Source organism: Cydia splendana, chromosome 10 (genome assembly GCF_910591565.1).
Source record: "Cydia splendana chromosome 10, ilCydSple1.2, whole genome shotgun sequence".
Classification (NCBI taxonomy): Eukaryota; Metazoa; Arthropoda; class Insecta; order Lepidoptera; family Tortricidae; genus Cydia; species Cydia splendana.
In genome coordinates, this window is record NC_085969.1 from 9,554,821 (window position 1) to 9,576,579 (window position 21,759).

Sequence of the window (21,759 nt, forward strand, 5' to 3'; positions counted from 1 at the left end):
TAAACACATGGAAAATTTATCTACGAAGCTACTGTGCTAAAATTTTGAAAAAAAAAAAACACCAAATAGTTCTTTACCTATCTATGACAGGAAAACCTATTAGAAATGTGCAGTCAAGCGTGAGTCGGACTTAATTATAGACATTTCAGTCACGTTTCACATGAAAAAATACATTGTTACAAATTGTGTAATGTACGGAACCCTTGAAACGCGACGCGAGTCCGACTCGCACTTGGCCGGTTTTCTTTAAATGTCCCGGTCTGAGTCCCCACACTTATGGCAACTCTAAGTTAGAAGGACGTAGGATAGTTTTTATCAATCATCATCATCATCATCATTATTACACATATAAAAAGTCGCGGCTAGAATCTACAAAAGTTACTTTTATATAAGTTCCCTAATCCAATTAAGCATTTGTTATATATTTTTAATTACTTGACTTACTCGTACTTCACACGAAGACTCTTGTTCCTACAATTTCTAAAGATATGTGGAAAAACACTGTGTTGGCTTTGGCCCAACAGTTCAGTGGGACACTCTAGGCTAATAAATAAAGTATTTTGAAAAAAATAAAACTATTTTAATTTGAGTTACGTACATACTTTAATTAAGTAACATTTAAGTTTATATAAACAACATATAGCGTACACTATCATAGTCCTTATAATCTACTCTTAAATAATAAAAGGGTTCTTAAGCACAAAAACTATTCCTTATCCGCACTGCACCAAATAAAATAAAATAGTTATTTACGATACAAGAGCGGAAAAGAGGAAATTCGAAACGAGTGGCGATAAATTAAAACACGACCGAAGGGAGTGTTTTAAATCGACACGAGTTGCGAATTACCTATTCGCATGTGTATCGTACAACGTTTTAAAGTACATATGGCCCTTTAAACTTTTGACATCGCACAAAAAGTGCTATTTTACGCACTAGTGCGGGAAATTAGGACCATAATATATGTACTGTAAAATTAGTATCATGTCTCGAAGAATCGTTATCACAGATCGACTGACCCCGGTAATAAGTCCTTCATCGGCACCACCCTGAACAGTTGATTGACACTGGTCATGATGGAGTTAACGCCGAAGTCGACGATCGGCTTACCGAACTCCTCAGCCACTAATCTCCAATTCCTGTTCATGAACTCTAACACTAATTTACCTGTAAGGAAAACGTAATTTGAATTAGTATAAATCATAACTATTGAAACTAGTTTTTGTTTACTATATAAAATCACAAGCTTTTCTGACATAAGTCTAAAATTTAGCTGGCGCAAAGTATATTTTTCCGGCTCGAGGGACCACTATAATGTGCTACTTGCTAACTCTAACATTAATAGACAGATATATTATTAGTAATTTAAATATAAATATTATAAGGCCTTCTTACACAAATTGACTAAGTCCCACTGTAAGCTCAAGAACCCTTGTGTTGTGGATACTCAGACAACGATAAATATAATATACAAATACTGAAATACATAGAAAACATCCATGACTCAGGAACAAATATCTGTGCTCATTACACAAATAAATGGCCTTACCGGGATTCGAACCCAGGACCATTGGCTTCGCAGGTAGGGTCACTAGTGTCACTACCCCAGACCGGTCGTCAAATTTGGAACACGAAAGACGATTTCTTGAGATAAATTTGATCTATTTTAACCTGATAGGTGCGCACTGATATGAATAATTAGTTAATGAATAGGTACTTACTTATTTACTAATTATGAAAATTTTCTATAAAGTAAATGCTGATGGGGCTAATGAACAGCATAATTCATGTGCAATTTACTTGTACAAGCTGCATTATGAAATCTATGAACATTGACATATATATCTAAGGACTGTGTCACCGCTACAGCGCATCACTCGCGCGATTGGTCGCAACTAGATTGGCTCGAATTCATGAGTGACACCGCTGAACTACTACCATTTTTAGTGCCATGTTAGTGCCCGTAAGGCCCGTCCTTAGATATATATGTCAATGTCTATGAATTAGAGAACGAATATGTCGGAAGTTATTTATTCTATTGCTTTTCGAAGTAATTTAAGTAAAGGACAGATGTCCACGTCATCTGTGGTCATTTAGTTGAGTCACAAAATCGGAGAAATCCATTAGATAAAATATTGTCAGGAAGTAAACTTACTTATCTCAGGGTTGCCCTTGAAAAGATTCGTCATTTGGTAAGACACTCTACCCTGAAATTTGTGGTTCACCTTCAGACTCTTAACGTCTAAATATTTTTCAGAATCTTGCATTTTTGATCCTAGTTTTACTAGTGCCTCCAATCTTATATTTTCTGCAAGAAAAAATGTTTTGTTTAAAATATTTGACTCGAGTTCTTAGTTTTTTGGTGGAACGTATGTATTTTCTTCTTGCCTTATAAGGTGGTGGTACTGGTGCTTGACGCGGTCCCAGTGCATGTCATCTTGAAACTTAAGTCATTGTCAATGGAGGTGACAGCAGGCTGTCATCTATTGGGCATTAGCATGTCGAGCACTAGTACAGTCGCCCACACTGTTAACTGTACATCGGTGGACCTTATGCCTTTTGTAATAAGGTCCACTGATGTATAGTCAGGAGTGTTGCTGGTACACACAGCACCACCTTATTATACCTCAGATTTTATTTTAAATATAAATTTTATACACATTTTATAGTATAAAACAAATAATAACAATTAGGTTAAACAGTTTGGAATTTTTGAAATATTAAAATACAAATAGATTGAATAAAGTGGATGTCTAGGAAGGGGATGCCGATTATCAGCCAAAAGATGGCGTCAGTGTGCACAAATTGTGGATTTTCACCGTTTCTCCCAAAATACAAATACAGACAGTGACGTAAACATTCGTTTTAGATCAAATAAAACCACTTACTACATTTAATAAGCGAGTCACCGTGGCCGTCTATGGGGAACATGAGAAGTCTGCCCGTGGAAATATACTTCCCCCGTATAGTCAAGTTACAGTGTAAATGAATGTCCAAGCTGTCTTTTATCATTCTGAAAAAAAAACAAAAGGTTTGAGGTAAAGCATATTAGTTTTTTTTAAAGTAAGATGCCAAAGTCAATAATATTAAAATCTATTAAATTAGAAAAATAACATATGAATTGTTTATGATTAAATTTAGTCCAATGGTATAGTGCGACATAAAATAGTAGAAATTAAATAAAATATAACTAAAAATATTCCATACTAAACTGTTGCCATGTTTAAGCATTTTACGTCAAAAATGTGACAGTTACGTAGAAAGTGGCGCCCTCAATAATTTTCTACAATTCCTTGTCGGACTATAGGTAAGTACTGATTCTACGCACTGTTTTTAATTAGTATAAATTACCTATAATAAAAATTACCTATCGACAATTAATTCGATGCAATAATTTCCCACCCACCATTAGTGTTGGAGACGTTACATGGTGCTTCTTTTAGTATTTCTGCAGAGCAGATGAACATACGTTTTTCACAGCATGTTCCACTCTGTCTTTACGAGTATACAGGTACCTATGTATAGCTTAATGTTAGTTACACCTGAAGACTTAAATAAATTAAATATTAGTTTTTTATTACATACCTTGCTTTATCAATGATACACTTTCTGAATCCGGTAGCTACGCCTTGATTGAAGCTGATCGTCAAGCCACCCGGAAGAGTCAGGTTCAAATTGTTGACTTGGAAAGGATCCATATTGTCTATGCCCAAATCAGGAGCACCTCTCAAAAACCCTGGCAAAGTGGCCTGGAGGGACTCCCGCAAACAATCGGTTGAGGTATCTTTGCATACTTTGATAAATTCAGCTAAAAATAAAGGTAAAATTTTAAGCAAGTTTCGAATTTCATTTGTTTTTGTCTTAAATAGGAAAATAGGATCTAAAGGGGCCCACTGATTAACAGTCCGCCGGACGGTATCGGCCTGTCAGTTATCTATTTTAGAGCAGAAATGTGAAATTGATGGATTTAGTCGTTGAAATTGTACACCTTTTGTTACGTAATAGCAAGTATTGGTTTCTATTAGCACGTCTTCTCATCTTGGCTTTTAATAATGAGGTCGCGAGCGTGCGTCACTGGTAATACATGACGAGAAGGGACAGTTTTTAAAAATTCATCAAAAAATTATGGTAGTAAATTATACTAAATGATGTATAAGAACAGTTTCAGGAAATGTTGTCGATTGTTTAAGTATCAAAATTACGTTGAAATTAAGTCGAGTTTCAAAGAAATTGTCACTTGTTTTAAAGTAATTTCTGGAGAAAATTGATTTTGTCTAACTTTCATTTACACTACTTCAAAGTCATAATAACAAAAATGTAGTCTACAAAAATTCGAGTACAGAATAGGTGTAATACAAATTTACCATTTTTAGTAGTCTAAACTTTACGAAATTTACAAATAAGATCGACAAAATGAGTGCTTTACGCGCGTTTACCTAAACGTTCTTCAGAAAAAAAAATTACTAATTTAGTGAGTCTGTTTTCAGAAAAATTATCTACAAAAGTGCAAGATGGGAAGACGTGCGAATAGAAACCAGTACTTGTTATTTCTATTAGGTAGCAAAAAGCGTAGAATTTCTTGGTCAAAATCTATCAATTATACATTTTTGCGACTAAAATCGATAACGGACTTTACTTAAGTGAATAAATATAAAATTCTGTACAATCGAAGTTATTACGCTCTCATTAAACTTAGCATGAACATCAAAATATCATAGGACAGTGCATATAAATTGTAAGGTAGTCTAATAAGTAGGTACATTACATAAATATTAAATAGGTAAGTATACTTACGAGATTTTGCAGCAACGTGTGAACTTAACGCAAAAATTACTCCCAATAACACACTTGGCACCAACTTAATGCTTAAGAACTGCATTTTGAATATTTACTATAATTTAAACCAATATATTATATTAATTAAATAACTGTTGCTCGACTTGCTTCACTACAATAACTAATCCATTTCTTTCCGTTTTGCATTCTTATATCCGTATGAGTACTTGCATAATTAGCGCTGATCCGTGTCATTAAAAAGATAATGACTAATTAATCCTAAGAAACTTTGTTAAATTAGAGAAATTAATTGACTACTAAAAGCTTGCTAACAATTAAGAAAGTCGATTAGGATTCATTTATTAATTTAAAGTAATTTAATCATCTAATCTAGGGGTTCATTCGCTTATCAATATCGAATTCAAGTTCATCGTCATCACTGGTAGTCGGCGAGGCGGTACCGAATACACTCTGTAAAATGTCAAGGGGTATCAGAGTTGGACTAGGTCTGTTGACATCGATGTTGGTGAACCGTGTAGGGTTCACAGTAGGTGCTGCTGTGGGTCTCACTGTGGTTGGTCTAGCGACGGGGGTGGCCCGTGTGGTTTGCCCAGAAACTGTGGTTCTGGTGGTTGGATTGGTGATGGGTCTGGCTGTGGTAGGTTGTGGGATCTGGGGGACGGCGCGCGGACACGGCGCCTGGCGGGCTACTCCCACATCTGTTGAAAGTTATTTAATTGTTAATAATAAGCCCTATGATGAAACTGGAACTTTGTTGCTCTATAATGAAATTTAATATGTAAAACATAGTAGGTAGTTTACAGTACGAGTACATCTGGTGCTACATTACGACACCGGTGCTATAATAAGCACATTAAAACTTTGTACGATACACGTGCGAATAGGTGATTCGCAACTTTACGGTTACCGTCACTTTGTCACTGACATAAACGCCGTCGAGAACGTAATTTACTTTCTATACATCTCGCTCGCACTCGCATATTAGTGCAAACGGGATGTATAGAAAGTAAATTACGTTCTCGACGGCGTTTACGTCAGTGACAAACTGATGGTAACCGTACTTGTGTCGATTTAAAACATTCCATCGTCGGCCGTACTCGTATTTTAAAATTCGCCATTCGTTGCGCTGACTTTTGTACTGTAAGATTTTCTTTTGTGTAATATATGTATTAAATAAATATTACATTACCTATTCAAATTGACTGTCTCACAGTAAGCTCAATAAGGCTTAAACAAATAAATAAATAAATTATTTGAGTAAGTAAACCGGTGAATCATCAGATCATCACATGGTTGGACAGGCGCGTATGCAGATGACTAGATCTAGCAGCGTTCAATCTGTCCTATGCCGAGCGATCGTAGCCGGTCGATAATACTTACTGAGCCCACAGTTCCTAGCACACTGCAAGGCCCCAGGGTTGTTGTAGGTGACGTTGTTGGTCCCGCAGACAGGGTTGTACTCCGACGTGGTCGGACAGGCTCGTATGCAGATGACTAGATCTAGCAGCGTCCGGTCTGTGGTGGTAGGCCGGGCGGTAGTCGTACTGGTCGTAACTGGTCGAGTTGGTAACGGAGCCCTGGAAATTATAGACTTAAAATTAAAATACATATCCCCTCTGATGTGGCAAGGCCCTGATCGGGCACCTGTCACTGCGCAATTTTGAAGTTAATGAAAGGTCATTATTTTAATAGCATTTTTAGATAGTTAACTAAGCTTACTTAGGATCAAGAGACATGTATTTAAAAAATGTTTGTTTTCCTTGCGAAGTTAACATAATATACATATTAATATGATGTCATATCATTTTATTTTATTTATTTACTTATTTAAACAATTAAACACACATTGCGGCGCTTTCCAATGATATTTTTTGCGTTTAAATCTGCACAATATAGGTACCTAAATAACGTTACCGTCTTAGGTCTTAGTTTTAATGGAATTATTATTGAATATATTTTAATAAGATTTGATTAGGTAACTGTTCTCAGACATAGAAACAAAAATATAAACCTAATAGATACCACTTAGGAAACACAATACATATATGTAGGGGGGACCTAAATATCACTCATGTCATGTCACATCATTCCCATAATTTTATTGAAAGAACAATACCTAACACGTTATGTGTATAAGCAATGTAAAGTATTGTGTTAAATGTATTTCCAATTCAATGATGGATACAGGAAAACCCCCATTGCTAAAGAATGCGTGGAAATAAAGTAGTTACTCTTTGCTACTACTAAGTGGTTTTTAAGAATTATTTATGAAGTACAAATCCGCCTGGAGAAATACCTTTCAGAATACTAATGAGGCGCCAATTTATTAATTTAAAATGAATATAAAGAATATATAACTATCAGCGGACCTATTATGGATGGCTTTTGGCTATCTAACATGGATTAACAGAACGCGATTGAAAGTGTCGGATACCGTTTTATCACGCTGTCACGTAGACAAGAATGACCGTCATATCCGTACAGTAGGGCTAATATGGTCGGCTCTTTATCATTTGCCACCATGCCTGTCACGTTTTAACAATTATGTAAGTGCGAAAGTGACGCATGGCATGACAGGTGATAAAAATGCGACCATGATACCGCTGCAGAATTCATATATTTATCCATAATTACAACAAGCTGCGTAAATCAATACAAAAAATAGAGGCAAAAACATCAAAAATGATTCCTCTATTATTAGATAGCACAACAAATGCGAGTAATGATGACATGACGTACCTAGTAGGAACTTGGTTGTTAAAATCCGGAAACACCACGCGGTCAGCATCGTTCGAAGAAGGTTGAGGTGGGATTACATTGTTTGGAGGTAAACCCATAGGACGTCCGCTGTTTTGGCTGGGTTGACCAGATCCGGGTTGACTAGGATGTCCGTGAGATCCCCAATGTTGAACAGAAGATCCGGATCCACAATTATGCCCATAATATCCCCAATGTTGGTCGTGAGCATGAGTTCCGCCTGGGTGTCCGTGTGACCCTCCATATTGGCCGGATTGTCCCGAAGATCCAGATTGAGTATTCTGTCCGCGAGGACCCCAGTGGTATTTATAACCGTGGTTGTGATATTGATGATGATAATCATGATTATGCCCATAACCAAACGCATGACCATCTCGATCATTGTGATATGCTTGATTATTCAAAGTATGTGCTTTATTTCCATATCTATGATCATATCCATCATAATCTTCATAACTTTCCTCAGAGGCCGGTTCGCCATAATATTTAAATTTGGAACCTGGCCGTTCATCGTCGGGGTCTGCTTCCCACGACCCAATATCTTCGTCATCAAATCCGACCCAACTACGGCTGAACGATGATCCGCTCAAACAGACCAATGCCACTGTAACAAAAGCAATTATTAATTTAATGTATTAATTTAAACTGGTCACTTTCCTAAGTTTCCTAAAATGATAAATTTTAATATTGTTGAGTTTCAATAATCATTTTAAACGTAACTCAATTGCAATAGAGTTTGACTCTACTTATCGACCAAATCGATTCCGCTCGTGTCAAATCGTTTCAGTCGCGTCCAATTGTGAAGTCATACAATAATATAGGAAAATTTAAATCATCACCAATAAAATTGATTACACCTACTCGTATGCCCTTTGCAGATCTAATCGAGAATCGTAAAAAATCGTTTCTAGTTTACATTGTCACAACCCTATAATTGCTTTTTGACATATGTCACCCTACCCATCGAGTTTGAAAAATTCTTTAGGAGTGAGTTACCTACATGGGCCTACATATAGTTATCTGTTCGTCATTAGAAAGGAAAAGGTACATTTTGTTTGGAACTGAAATTCCTCCAAAAAAGTTCGAGACAGCAAAGGTCCATGTTTTTCAATAAAATACATAATACTGCGTTCGCTATTCACTCATGTAGTCACTTCATGTCATTGTTGCGTGGGCTTTCACAGTTTCACACATGAACCTGAGTCCTTGTTGCATTCGACACTCACTTCCGAGTTCATGTTCGAATCGGATAAACCGCTCTTAATTAGGGTTTAACCTTAAAGGCTAGTTCGGACTACGTTAGTCATTTAGTCGAGTGGCGAGTATTTTGTCTGCTAAAATCTATCAATTGACCAAAAACCGTTCGCACTACAGACGAGCGAGTTACAACTTACAAGTGAGTAGGCAGTGTTTTAAAATGAAAGGCTTAATAACCATAAGGGTCGAAACACACAGTTAGCGTAAAGTGCTCAGTACAAATGGAATGCAATCTTTTTTCGGGTCAAAGTATTATCTACTATCCAAAAGCAATGTCAACATAAAAAAAAATTACCATCAACATTTTGTTATGATTGAACCTGATTAAATATAATTATAAGGTTAATGTGGCTAATTCCGTCTTACCGGCTATTCTGTCTACGAGTGTATAGAGTCTGTTCGGAAAGAGAAGAGTCGTGGAATGTACTGGGCTCCATACATTCCGTGACTCTTCTATTTCCGCACAGACTATATTTCTTTGTAGAAAAAAAAACCTTTTGCTTTTGATTGCTCAAACTAAAAGCAACCTTACTGATTATATTTCTATAACCGTAAAAATTATTGTTTGTCAAACAGGTACACACGAATCTGTAGAATTGAATTCGAGGGTACGCTGATTAATATGTTATATATATTAATATACTAGGTTATTCTGAGTTTAGTTGACACTAGGCATTTCATAGTATAGGACCCTAAATAGCTCACAAGACCTAAATTTTCCGACGGGTATTTGATATTAGATTCATAAATTCTCTCAAGTAGATGTCACCAGTTTTCGGTTTATTAAAATTTTTACTTACTTATGTAAGGTTAATGTGGCAAAGACCGTCTATAAGAGAAGACCGTCTACAAGCTCTTTCGTCGCTTTTAAATCTTGCGTTTACGTATCCACTTACAGAAGATCGGTAGAGCAGAAGGAGGAGGACTGAGGCTCTTCCTTTCTGACTATGTCCGACTGCCCGATTTTAAGATACGTCAATTAATAATAGATAGAATAGATAGAGATAGAATGATAGTTTTTGTTTGAAGAAACGTCACATTTGACACTGACATATCTAATCCATAATCGTTTCTAGATCTATTAACTGACGTATCTTAACGTTCGAATCGGGCCGCGAGTGACGTACTTAGGTATACAAATACTTGCCCTTGCTTGCCCTTTGACCGTCTTGACCAGCAACAGCAGCAGCATAAACCTTAGTCGAAAATCTAAATATTTACTTACATTCAGCACTCTACTAAAATAGAATAAGTTAGATAGGTACTCATAGCCGTGCTCACAACGACGAATATACTGTACGATTGTCAAGGCTAAACTCAAAACCAATTAAACCTATGACTCCTAAGAAAGATGACTAAATCACTACATTTTACCGGCGTCGAGATAAAATACCAATTAAATTTGTACTAATAGGTAGGTCAAGACTATAAAAAAACAAATACAACTTACCTAGTATAGCGATCCATTGAACCATTTTCTGGGTTAATAGTGTGATAACTAAATTAAAATTTGATTGATCCTTTTTAGGGCACTCTGTCTGTTGGCAACGGTCCGCGGTGCAGCGAGATCACAGACTTATAATAAGCGGATCTTAAGTCCTGTGAGTTTATAACATCCCCACCATATGTGTTGGTCCTCGCTGCGCTACTAATTCATTCGTATACGTATATGATTCATATATTTATGGATCCGTTCTGTGAATTATCGAACATTTACCCTGAACGAAGGTGGTTGGACGGAACCTATAATAAATAACTATCGTAGTAACTGGAGTTCAGGGTCGGTAATTATTACATTGTTCGTTAATATAACTTTACTGATATATTGCGACCATATGGCCACTTTTGTGAAAGGTAACAAACATCATCATCAACGGTCAGTCAAAATAAATTCTGAATTGAATATATGTATTTAAAACATTTATAAGACAATCTGAAAGGGACATATACTTACCCAGGTTTTATTTCATAATATTTTTTCACACCTCTTACTAGTAGTTCGGGTATATACGGGTATATAAATAATAGCACTTAAAGTAATGTCATTCTTACTGAAACACTTTCTGCTGAACTTGGAATCACCTTTAATGAACCCATCGTTGATGTTGGACATTTAAGTACCTATATACCTAAAATATCAATCATTTTACTCTTGTTTCATTTAGGTAACATATAGAGAACGTGAATTTGTAAAAATATCTATAGTATTAGGGGTCTAATGCAATTCAGGTTCTTACTAGAATAATAAGATTTATGTAACAAATGTAAGTACCTAGTTTCACGTTTACAGTACCAATTCCTAAACCTTTGACTTTGCCAAAGTTAATAACTGACTGACTGGTTGACTGGTAGAGAATGCTTTTGGCATTAAGTCCGCCTTTTGTACGATAAGTTTTCTTTTGTGCAATAAAATTTAAATAAATAAATAAATAAATAAGTATTAACAAATGTCGTGTAGTAATACGAGTAATATCTTAAGGTCGATAACTTTTCCTCGAATACGGCCGGTTCAAGTTTACGCTATATAGAAAGCAAGTTCCTACATGCGTAATTGTAACGAATTTCGTAATCAGGAACTGATTTAACCCATACATGATAACGGTAGGTAGGTATTACCTACTTATATTACAGATGCAGGTCATGCAGGTTCACTTGAAGTAATTTATATATACCAACATCTATGGGGTTGCGTTCTTTTAATTGCTCTCATAAAGTTACGTTACGTTCGATCTACGTCACAATAATCACTGATGCCAACATTTATAGTAGGGCTGAACTGAGGTGATTTTTCGGGCTAAGAACTACCTATATAAGACCAGAACGGATGCACTCCTTCCGGTAGCCAACCGCACTGCATAATAAGTTCAAAGGTGCTAGCTGAATTCAGCTCTACGATGAGTGTGAAGGTTAGAGAAGCATAATTTTTTGAGTTGCGAGTCGCGTAATTACGGTTGATCAATTTCTGGTGCATTCGGTTTCATTCAAAACACCGTTTTGGTTCACACGGCGACGCAAAATGAGTTGTCTGCCGACATTCATTAGAATTTCTGCAGCTGAAATTACGTGAAACTCGCAACTCAAAAAATTACGCTCGTCTAGCTTCATACTACACAGCATTTGAACTAGCATAATTTGCCAGCTTTATTTTCACCGGAAAGTTATATTACTTAGTAAAAAAAGATTAAATAATTAAAACAATCAAATTGCACAGATCAATTTCATCATGCATAATTCATTCGGCTAAATATAATTTACACTTTTGTGTAAATTTATGAGAAAAGTGGACTGACGCGCTGACGATCGAAAACGCTCCACAGCTAACTGATTTTAATATAAAAGTAATGCTTCTTTGAATTTTTTCGTACTTAATTCAGTAAGTTGTTTTTGCTCCAAGGATTATAGAACGAGTCACTGATGCCCAAAACACTTAAATCATAAGTCTTCGTGGGAAATAAATCCAGTATACGAATCATGAGTAATACCGGATTTATAAACCTACCGTACATTGTCGCGAAGAAATTACTTCAAGGTTGTGAAGGAATAAATAGGTACCTAATTTTTTATAGTTTTTTAAATCTCAGAAAACAAGAGTAGACTGCATTTTAATTACATCAACATCCTGTGTGAATTCGTGTGCGCTTCGGAATAATAGGTGATTCAAACACGATATACGAGTAGTGTAGGTAAATTTGAATCCCCGGACCTAAAGATGCAGACTTAGAACGAACTAATGTTTTTTTTTTAATTTTCTGAAATGTATGGTACATTTTAACTTACGTTTAACGGCGACATGATGCACTAGTACCTTAATCTAACTTTCATGATTAACTTACGTAATGATATCATATGAACGCAGTATACGTTGTATGTATATAATATTTAACTATTCTGTTCAATCATGCGTTGTACCTATTAGCAACTTCTTAATTTTTGATTTAAATATGTTTTTACACTTTTTACTACCACATTCGTCTTCAATAATTAATAAACTCTTAAATATTCGCGGTGTGATATAGCTGCGCGTCCTTTTACCGTAGTAGTTGCTAGCCTAGCGGTATTTAGGTTCCACGCCGAGGTTCCACGTATTTACGACGCATTATTAACCCTCTTGGCGCTCGGGTATACTGGGTGTTTCCTGTAACACGAGCAAAGAATTATACCATACATTGTACTCCTCAAACGATATAACTTTTTATTAACAACTTTTAAAAATTATGAAATCTTTAGATTTTAATTTTTTTCATACAAATTAAATATCATTTTCATTGTACGGTGATATCAGTGTGTTGGACGTTGCTTGTTATGCTTTAAACATAACAAAATTTGGAATACATTGTGTCTTAGAATAAACTTTAAAGTGTAATAAAAATCGAAACAAGTTATTTTTAAAAGTTGCTGAACAAATGTTGGTCAGTTTGAGGAGCACAGCCTACAGTTTAATTTATTGCTCCTGTTACAGGAAACACCCAGTATACTCGCGGAGTTTTAAATTCGGAATTATTAAATTGATCAGTTGCTATTAAGTACTTAACTTTATCATGCACTGGCAGGATGTTGTAGAAGGATGTGAGTGTTTATCTTATGATAGTTATTGTGTTATGGCAGGTTAAATACATAGGTATTTATTCTTTTCTGAAATGAAGTTGAACTTTTATTTGTGAGGATTTTCGATAATTTTTACATTATTCTGCCCGCATTTTAACACGTTAACTGTCTTTATACAAAATAATATCACGCGTTCAAGTGTCCTTCCATTTGAAGTTGTGGTGGTTTGGTTGTGGTACCCATAGTGGTAGCACTACTACCGAAAAAAAGTTTCATGATCCCACATGGGAGCACCCGGACAAGGAACGTGTTAAAAAAATCTTAAACACTATCCTTGGGAGCCTTAGGAATTATAGATATAAGTTTATCAGACATTATTCAGAGCCAAAAATAACGCGTACCGTCAAAAGCTCTTATGTGCACTTGGCTCTTTTGGTTTATTATTTTGTTTACCTAGACTATTTTAATTATAAAAGTCCTTTTGAGACTCTAGTCCTTTTGAGTCATGCTCAACTCAAATCACGCTTCAACTTTTTTGTATTACAACTTATATACCTACCTGGTTCTGTTGCCCCTGTTTCTACGAGTAGGTACCTATTCGATTCGATTAATAAAAGTTGATTAGTTATGGGTAGTTAATAGTTTTAGGTATTCACCTACATTTACTAGGAATCGAATTCTTGTTCAACTGCCCACACTATTAATAACCCAAAATAGGTATTTACCTGCATTTATACCAGGAAACCACGGTTTGTTACTTATACATCTTTCATCAAAATTGACTTTTTGCCATAATTTTAATGGTCGTTTGAGCAGCCATAAGGGTTTAACGTACTTTTTGCTATTACTCAGCGGTATTCCCCCTTCTCATAGTGGCAACAACCTTCTGAATCTCACCATTAACTATCCTCCACAGAAATTCCGTGCAAACCAGTTGTTCAACGTTGTGCATGAATCTTCGTTTTGTTTCAATTCAGACTCAGTTTTAGTAGGGAAACCCCCGCTTTGCTGACTGTCAACTTTTTAGGGGTCCATTTATGGCAAGATATTTTACCCTTAATTCTAGTAGATATAACCTACTACGGCTACTACTAAAGTAATAAACTTACCTAGACATAATACCTAATACCTTTGATTTTACAAACCATAAAAACATATTTTTTTAATTTTTTATCTTAAATATCAATATTTTTTGCAAATGGGCGAACCTATGGATCTCTTCTAGAGCCTTTAAAGAATTAAGGATGAGTCACGTTAGACCGGGCCGTGTCGGGGCCGGAGCTTCCGACGCTTACTTTTCTATGACATGACAGGTGATTGGGTCGAGTGATGCTTTCCATAGAAAACGAAGCGCTGGAAGCTCCGGCCCGGACACGGCCCGGTCTAACGTGAGTCATCCTTGAATCAAATTTGGCAGTTAGATATAAGTCATATAAGTAGTGTGCAAAACCAGAAAAAGGAAATAAAATATATGAGGTTTCTCATACCCGTTATCGTTCATTAGCCATTCGTTCATTCCTTGTAGGTATCAGAGGCATTTACTCAAAAACTAAAATAGTGATTGGTGCCATTAGTGGTAAGTTATCTTATAGTATCTAAAACGATCAAAATGTATAGATTTAATAAAAAACTGCTACCCAACACCCAACCCACCCAGTAATTAGCCACATAGTGTGCAGTGGCGGATTTGCAGTAGCTGCCCCTATCTCAACACCCATCACATTGACTACATTTTGAGTTATTTCTTGTTATCATCAGCAAATTTTTTGTCACAATTTGCTGCCCCTAATATCTTGCCGGCCTAGGCCCGGGCCTACTGAGCCTTAGGGCAAATCCGCCACTAATAGTGTGGTTAAGTTGGATGTCGACGATTTGGGTGTGGGCACTGTTTATTCACGTCGGGGCACTGTATTCTGCTGTACAGTAGACCGCCAAAGCAGTCGATCTTAAGCCCCCGAAGGTGGTACCCGTTAGGTTCTGCAGTATGCGGTTTCAGGTTCTCAGGTGGTTTAACCACAGATTATATAATAGTTCGTTTGGCTGCGACGTTCTGCAGGTGGATTTTATATGTTAGATTTCGGGCCAGTGTCGGGCAACTCCAAGATATTTTCGGTAAGAGTTATGCCACTGCCAGGACAGTGTCTCCAAGGCGGATGCTGCTGATCAGCTCGAGCTCTCTGCTAGCATCCTCATGACATACCCACCCGCAACTCTTAGTTTTCCCTTTATAATTATGGATTAGAGTGTAATTATGTTTGACGCTTATTTGGCTTGCTATACAAAACAAAAGGGATGCAACATGAATATTTGCCATATACAACCATGTGAAGTGCCAGCACATAGCGTCTGTGGCAGATGATTTATTGTACCTTGTCAAGTAATTGTTCACTTTTTAGCACAGCACTAAGAAGCTTTTAATAAGGATTATATAAGTATACTACATAATATTTCAGTAACAGTAAAAATGCATTTATTAAGAAAACTATGATTTAATTCAGTCTTAAATTTAAGGTACTCGAGATTACATCTAGCTTCTTGGTGCAGCGGTAGTTGTCGTCGGGCACGGCGATGACCTCAGCAAGGAAACATCTGAAAAACGAACACATTACGCCATTAAGAAAATTGACCAGAGACCACATGAGAGACCGAAGTCCGCTTGAGCATCCTTTTGACATTGACATCCAGCAAGTTATGGCTTATCTAATTCGTGAAGGTTATAGACATTTGGTTCATTTAACTTACAAACTCAGTGGATAACTAGATCATAGAAGGATTATTAGCTGCCTTGAACCTCTATTAAATTTATAATACAAAGACTGCAGCAGCATGTTTTTGGAAATAGGTACTTCTTACTTATGTAACATCTTAGGTAAGGCCACAGAATAAATAATAGTACTATTAGGTACAGAAGACTCACTCCCTAACAAAACGCGTCTGTTACGATCAGGACAGATATGGCCGCTAGGTGGCGACAGCGCCACGCGCGGCTTATGGCTAGCCACCAAAATTGGTGTGGAACGGATGTACTTTTAGCTACCTGTAGCAAAGCGACGAAATCGCGGAGTGAGCCACGCCTGGTAAGGCTTAATTTAATCTTAAATCTTAAAAATACTCATAATAATCTCACAGACCAGCCTGCGGCTAACATTCACATGCGTTATTCTACGGCGTTTTCCTTAAGAAGGAGCCATTAAAGCATCGCTTAAACGACATACTTAGTCGTAGTGTTGTTTTACTAGCATTACATTAAATAAAATACACGAGGTAGCTCGAGTAAAGAAGGAAGTTTAACAATTATATTATAAGAAGGCGTAGAATGAGTTTACAGCCAGCATGTGACAGCCAAAGTGGCCAAGTAATTCGTAACAGACCTTTGTTAGCATATATGGATATATTTGGGTCGACGTGTAAAACATGTGTAACGGCCGGCTTATCTAATTTAATTGATACAATCGTGTGAGTCTCATCATTCAATATTAAAAACTGCTGCTATAATTATACAACGATTACTTAAATGCAATATTAAACTTCTATGGGCTTTTACATCCTAAAATAGGAAATGCAACTGTCAAAATTGTACCATCGTTAAGAGTGCCATCGTTTTCACCGGCTTTCCTCATTGTAACTTGTACTCCTATATATAATAGAAACCCCATGGAAGTGGATATTGTGGATACTCACTGACGCCACACGATTGGGCGCACGCCAGCCGCCCCGGGTTGGGGTATTGCACCATGTTGGTGCCGCACACTGGGTTGTACTCCGCTGTCACGGGGCACGTGCTGATGCACTGGTCCTGGCTTGCAGTATTACTGAAATTTTAAAATTTATGCTTGATTAACAAATCTGTGATTCAATTTTCAGGCAATGTAGTGATACTAATGTTTGAATATTTTCATTTGCAGCTTTTTGTCATCCATTGACGCATTTTAGGTACAATAAGCCTAAATAGTAGAATAAAATAGGTAACTTTGACTTCGACAATCTGCTAAATGCCATGGATGAGTTCGATATGACTGTAACTAGAGATTTCTGTACAGTGAGTTCAGAAACATCTTTACTAAGCCAACGTTCCAAAAATATACCTAACATACATGCCTCTAAGACCAAGGCCCCAACGCTGTCTGTTCTCTTTCACGGCGCAGCAACTAGTATCATTCCTCTCTCCTTGCTCTTTTAAAAATGCCGTTTGTCAAAAAAGGACAACCATACTGTTGACAAGATGGACTTCAAATCCAGGTGTCCCCTTTTTAGGTAGACCCAGGTTGCGTATGTGTGCTCTTTTAGGTATGTGAAAAGTCGATTTTAATCATGTTATATATCGATAAACGCTACACAGCGGAACGCAATAGCGATTAATTGAAGCTTCAATATCTTCGTTAAACATAAACATAATTGAAATGCTAATGGATAATGAATATATTATAAATAATTATAATATAATAAAATAATTCAATTATTGCGGAACACCTATTTTAGTAGGTATTTATCTATTTTAATTAAATATCTGAACTTTCCCTTGGTTCCCTGCTGGAGGGTGACTATAAAATTGTGATCTGATAACCACAATAAAGAATAAAAGCGTTTTTGTTCACTTTAGGTAGCGTTAAACCTTTGAAGTAAAATTAAAATTGCAAGATATGTCGATAGTTTATCGATATGACTTTATCGACATGGCTACAGCAAGGTGGGCCACGTTGTTAATCGTACACTAAACAAAAGTGGTCACACTGACAGCTCGCTTGGAAGGTATCTCTGTACGGTTTAGATTAAATGTTAGTACCTATGTCTCACGACAATTTAAATTCGATTATATGCCAGTGCCAGTATGTACCTACCTGTTAATTACTATTATTACTTTTAAAATATTGTTGCTACTAGCCGCTAATGCTTACATACCTAATGTCAATCTTATTATTTCCTCTACGAGACAGCCTATGCCTAGCCTAGTGGAGGTCAGTATAGTAACACTGTTTAAACTTATTTTTGTCAAACAAACAATTTGTACCTACAGAAGACGTTAGGAGTAAACAATATTTGTCTTGTAAATCAGCTGTGACAGATTAGAATTTTTCAGTAAGAATGACTAAAATGAGGAATCCATAGTTCATGCTCAAGGTGGTATTCCATATGTCCAATATCTTGGTCAACTGTCATTGCGTCTCACTCTGTCATTAATCAAAATGTGAGACGCAAATACACATTGGACAGGTGTATTCCCACCCTCAGTAACGCAGGTTTCGTCAAGAGGACACAAATACAGATCAGTTATTATCATAAATATTTAAGAAAATACGTACGCATTATTAGGAGATACAGTCGACTGCTGGTTTTGGCTTTGGTTAGGGAACTGTCCCTGTGCCGGAAATTGACCCTGTCCCGGGAACTGTCCTTGTCCTGGGAACTGCCCCTGTCCCGGAAATTGGCCCTGTTAAAAGGAATAGAGATTTCATTCAGACCTGCTCATAGATAGCTCATATCGGCACTTAGAGTTTAAGTCGCGCACAAAACAAATGTCACGTCATACTCGTAACAGCGAGATTTTTTTAAAGTAATTTTTTCGCAACGTTAGTAAGTTCAACAGCCACTGAAATTATATCCTATATTCCCAAATTATATTTTGTACTAAATTGTATTAATTTGACCTTTGAAATATATTCTGAGAATGGCCCAAAGGTCGCGATAAATTGAATTCCTTAAGTTTAGTTCTTGACATTACCTGTCCAGGAAACTGGTTCTGTCCTGGGAATTGGTTCTGTCCAGGGAATTGGTTTTGTCCCGGGAATCGGTTTTGCCCAGGGAATCGATTCTGTCCCGGAAACTGATTCCACTGTGGTCTGCCCTGCCCCTGCCAACCGTAGCGGTCTTCCAAGTCGTTTGTGTCTTCGGACTGGGTGGACTGCCGTTTAGGCCTGATCTGCATCGCCATGGCGCTGGAGATAGCTGTAATAAATATTAGTCAAATAGGATTATTTAATGTAATGGTTGTCTTATAATTGCGATGGTAACTCTGTGTGTCTATTTACCTTTTTACTTTTTAGGACTAAAAGTTATAGTAACCTAGGACGGCTAGTTTACAGCGTGGAACATTTCTACAGACTGAGCTGAAAGGATAGTGATCTACGATCGAGTTATTATAATCGTAAAGCTTGATTAAAAAGTAAAATAAAATCATTATTAAAATTAAATATTTTTATATCTGCTTGCTAGGGTGGTTACCTTCAGATTTTTGCACTAATGTTTAATAAACTGTATCTCAAAAACTGTTAGAAATATTAACGTGATTAATAACGTACGTAGCCTAAACAATTCCCCGTTTGCGTAACAGTCCTTCGTTCTGTTCTACCCGATATATAATAACACATTCTAGTCTAGAAAGTTGACACATGAAAGTAGTTACTTATCACACAGTTGTTGCTTGCAACAAGTCCCTAGGTAGGTACCTACCTAAAGATTTCTCGGATAAACGTGTTTTCAATAAACATTTACTCGTATAGTTAGTTCAACCTTTCTTAATAGCAGTGGAAATTCCGACTAGCACCTCGATGAATCACATTTTCACCTCGGCTTGCCCATATTCACAGTTCACAGATAATCACATAAAATTACCCATTAAGTAGTAAGTATCTGATCTGTTTTGTTTTTTTTTAACCAGTCAGTTGGTCAATACCCAGTTTATTCTCAGTAGGCGTTAGGTACAAATTTCGATTTTATGGTTATGCTTTAAGAATATATTTATTACAATTCACTTACATAGAGAAATGCTAACAATCTTAATTTAATACAGAGTGCACGAATAGCATAGAATATGTCTAAAACAAAACAAATAAAATTAAGTACCTAATTAGTTTAGATGTTTTATTTTAGATTGTATCTGCTCGCCGGGAAATATTTTAAAGGTCATTTAAATCGTATGATCTTCGGTCACGGCGTAGATAGATATGCTTATTTACTTATCATGTTTATTTTATTTATGTCTACACAGCGAAGATGACATCGAACCAAATTAACATTCATATTCATTTGTTTTTCCTTATAGCTTCATATTATCATTTATTATCGATGTCATTATAACTAAGTATCACAAAGTGTTCTTTTATTTGTGGTACATGTTTGTGCCTAAGTTATACGTAATTATGATCGTGATACAACGCTAATGTGTTTAAAATGGAACACAAAAACTAGCAAAGTGACTGGAACCGAGGTACCTAACAAAAACTTGACATTTTTAATACTTTTTGAGATACACAATACAATAGGTAGGTACGTAATCGACACAGAAAATTAAAATAAATGCCTTCAGTCTCTAATACAACTTACATAAAGTTTTAGTGAAATTTATTTTTAGTGTTCCGTACAAAACTTTGTTCACGGAACATTTATGGAATCACTTCGATCTTGCAAATCATTTATGAGTGTAAACAAACTGTTGCCGGGGTCGTTTTCTGCTTAAATGCTTGCATATAAACCCATAATTATGTTCTCAGATGTTGGTTAGTATTTATTTTAGTTTAATATTCTCTAACCAACCTTTTAACCAAACTTTCAACCCTAATATAAATAAATGAAACTATACTAGATGTATCTATCTCTATTGCATCGTCTTCAAAGTAGGTAGGTAATCAATGTACCTACATACATATGTAACAATAATACATTTGAAATATGTACAATTGTACATATAAGCTATGTCAACGATATGTTAATAATACTACGTTAAGAATTTGGGAAACACTGCAGTTCCGAAATAGAAACCACTTTTGAAGGTTAATGTCGGAGACTTTCAATTAACACATATATCTATCTACCTACTTCTATGAATACCTATTGAAAAAGAAGTAGTAGGTAAATAAATAAGCTACTCACCGACCACAAAAAAGATACACAGCGGCTTCATGATTGTTATAATAATTATGACTTTTTGTGTTCGTCCGCTCAGCGCGAGTGTCGTCCGCTTCTGGCGGGTCCGGGCTGCGGGTATGGCTATAAAAGAGTCGCGGGCGCAAGTCACTCGACTTAATCCCGTGGTGCCATGCCAGTCGCTTACCGAGCACCGAGAAATCGAAGACCCGGGCAAACCAGGATAAGTACACTCTTCAATCACGCACAGTTATTACGAATCTTGAGATCACGTAACAATGGTTAGTTCAAGAACTCGACTTGCCCGCACCCGCGCTGTCATTGAGAATGCTTGGCCTGCGCCTCCTAATAACTCGTTTTGTAGGGTTGTGCGTCATTTCTCAGACGTTTTGGAGGGATTTGACCGGTATCAGAATTTACGTTTTAGGGAAACTGTGGGTGATTTGATTTACCATTTTTTCCTGCCAAAACTCTAGTTTTGTTATCGATTTCTGTGAATTGTCCGTCTTCTTGAACTCTTGGCTTTGTTATCAAAATCTGTGA

The 21,759-nt window shown here is 36.5% G+C and overlaps 2 protein-coding genes across 2 annotated transcripts; both read right to left on the reverse strand.

The window, feature by feature from the left end:
• Positions 1-966: 966 nt before the first annotated feature.
• LOC134794256 (uncharacterized) lies at positions 967-5,086 on the reverse strand. Its single transcript, XM_063766016.1, has 5 exons — positions 4,795-5,086; positions 3,586-3,808; positions 2,889-3,013; positions 2,156-2,308; positions 967-1,167 (listed from the first exon to the last, which is right to left on the reverse strand). Exons 1-5 carry the CDS (start codon positions 4,877-4,879, stop codon positions 1,004-1,006), a joined length of 750 nt encoding a protein of 249 aa, XP_063622086.1. The 5' UTR covers positions 4,880-5,086; the 3' UTR covers positions 967-1,003.
• Positions 5,087-5,144: 58 nt separating this feature from the next.
• On the reverse strand, positions 5,145-21,370 carry LOC134794560 (mucin-2-like). The gene is made up of 7 exons (XM_063766369.1): positions 21,223-21,370; positions 19,076-19,299; positions 18,657-18,784; positions 17,038-17,168; positions 15,889-15,945; positions 6,178-6,447; positions 5,145-5,495 (listed from the first exon to the last, which is right to left on the reverse strand). The coding sequence occupies exons 1-7, from the start codon at positions 21,251-21,253 to the stop codon at positions 5,167-5,169; spliced, it is 1,170 nt and encodes a 389-aa protein (XP_063622439.1). The 5' UTR covers positions 21,254-21,370; the 3' UTR covers positions 5,145-5,166.
• Between the last annotated feature and the right edge of the window lie 389 nt (positions 21,371-21,759).

Bases quoted from the DNA above. Each gene is read 5' to 3' on its own strand.
- LOC134794256 (XM_063766016.1), bottom strand. From the start codon at position 4,879: ATGCAGTTCTTAAGCATTAAGTTGGTGCCAAGTGTGTTATTGGGAGTA. The intron at 3,809-4,794 runs GTAAGTATACTT...CTTTATTTTTAG, and splicing joins ACACGTTGCTGCAAAATCTC to CTGAATTTATCAAAGTATGC. The intron at 3,014-3,585 runs GTATGTAATAAA...TTTTTTTTTCAG, and splicing joins TGTATCATTGATAAAGCAAG to AATGATAAAAGACAGCTTGG.
- LOC134794560 (XM_063766369.1), bottom strand. From the start codon at position 21,253: ATGAAGCCGCTGTGTATCTTTTTTGTGGTCG. The intron at 19,300-21,222 runs GTGAGTAGCTTA...TATTTATTACAG, and splicing joins GTGTATCTTTTTTGTGGTCG to CTATCTCCAGCGCCATGGCG. The intron at 15,946-17,037 runs GTGAGTATCCAC...TTCGTTTTTCAG, and splicing joins CGCCCAATCGTGTGGCGTCA to ATGTTTCCTTGCTGAGGTCA.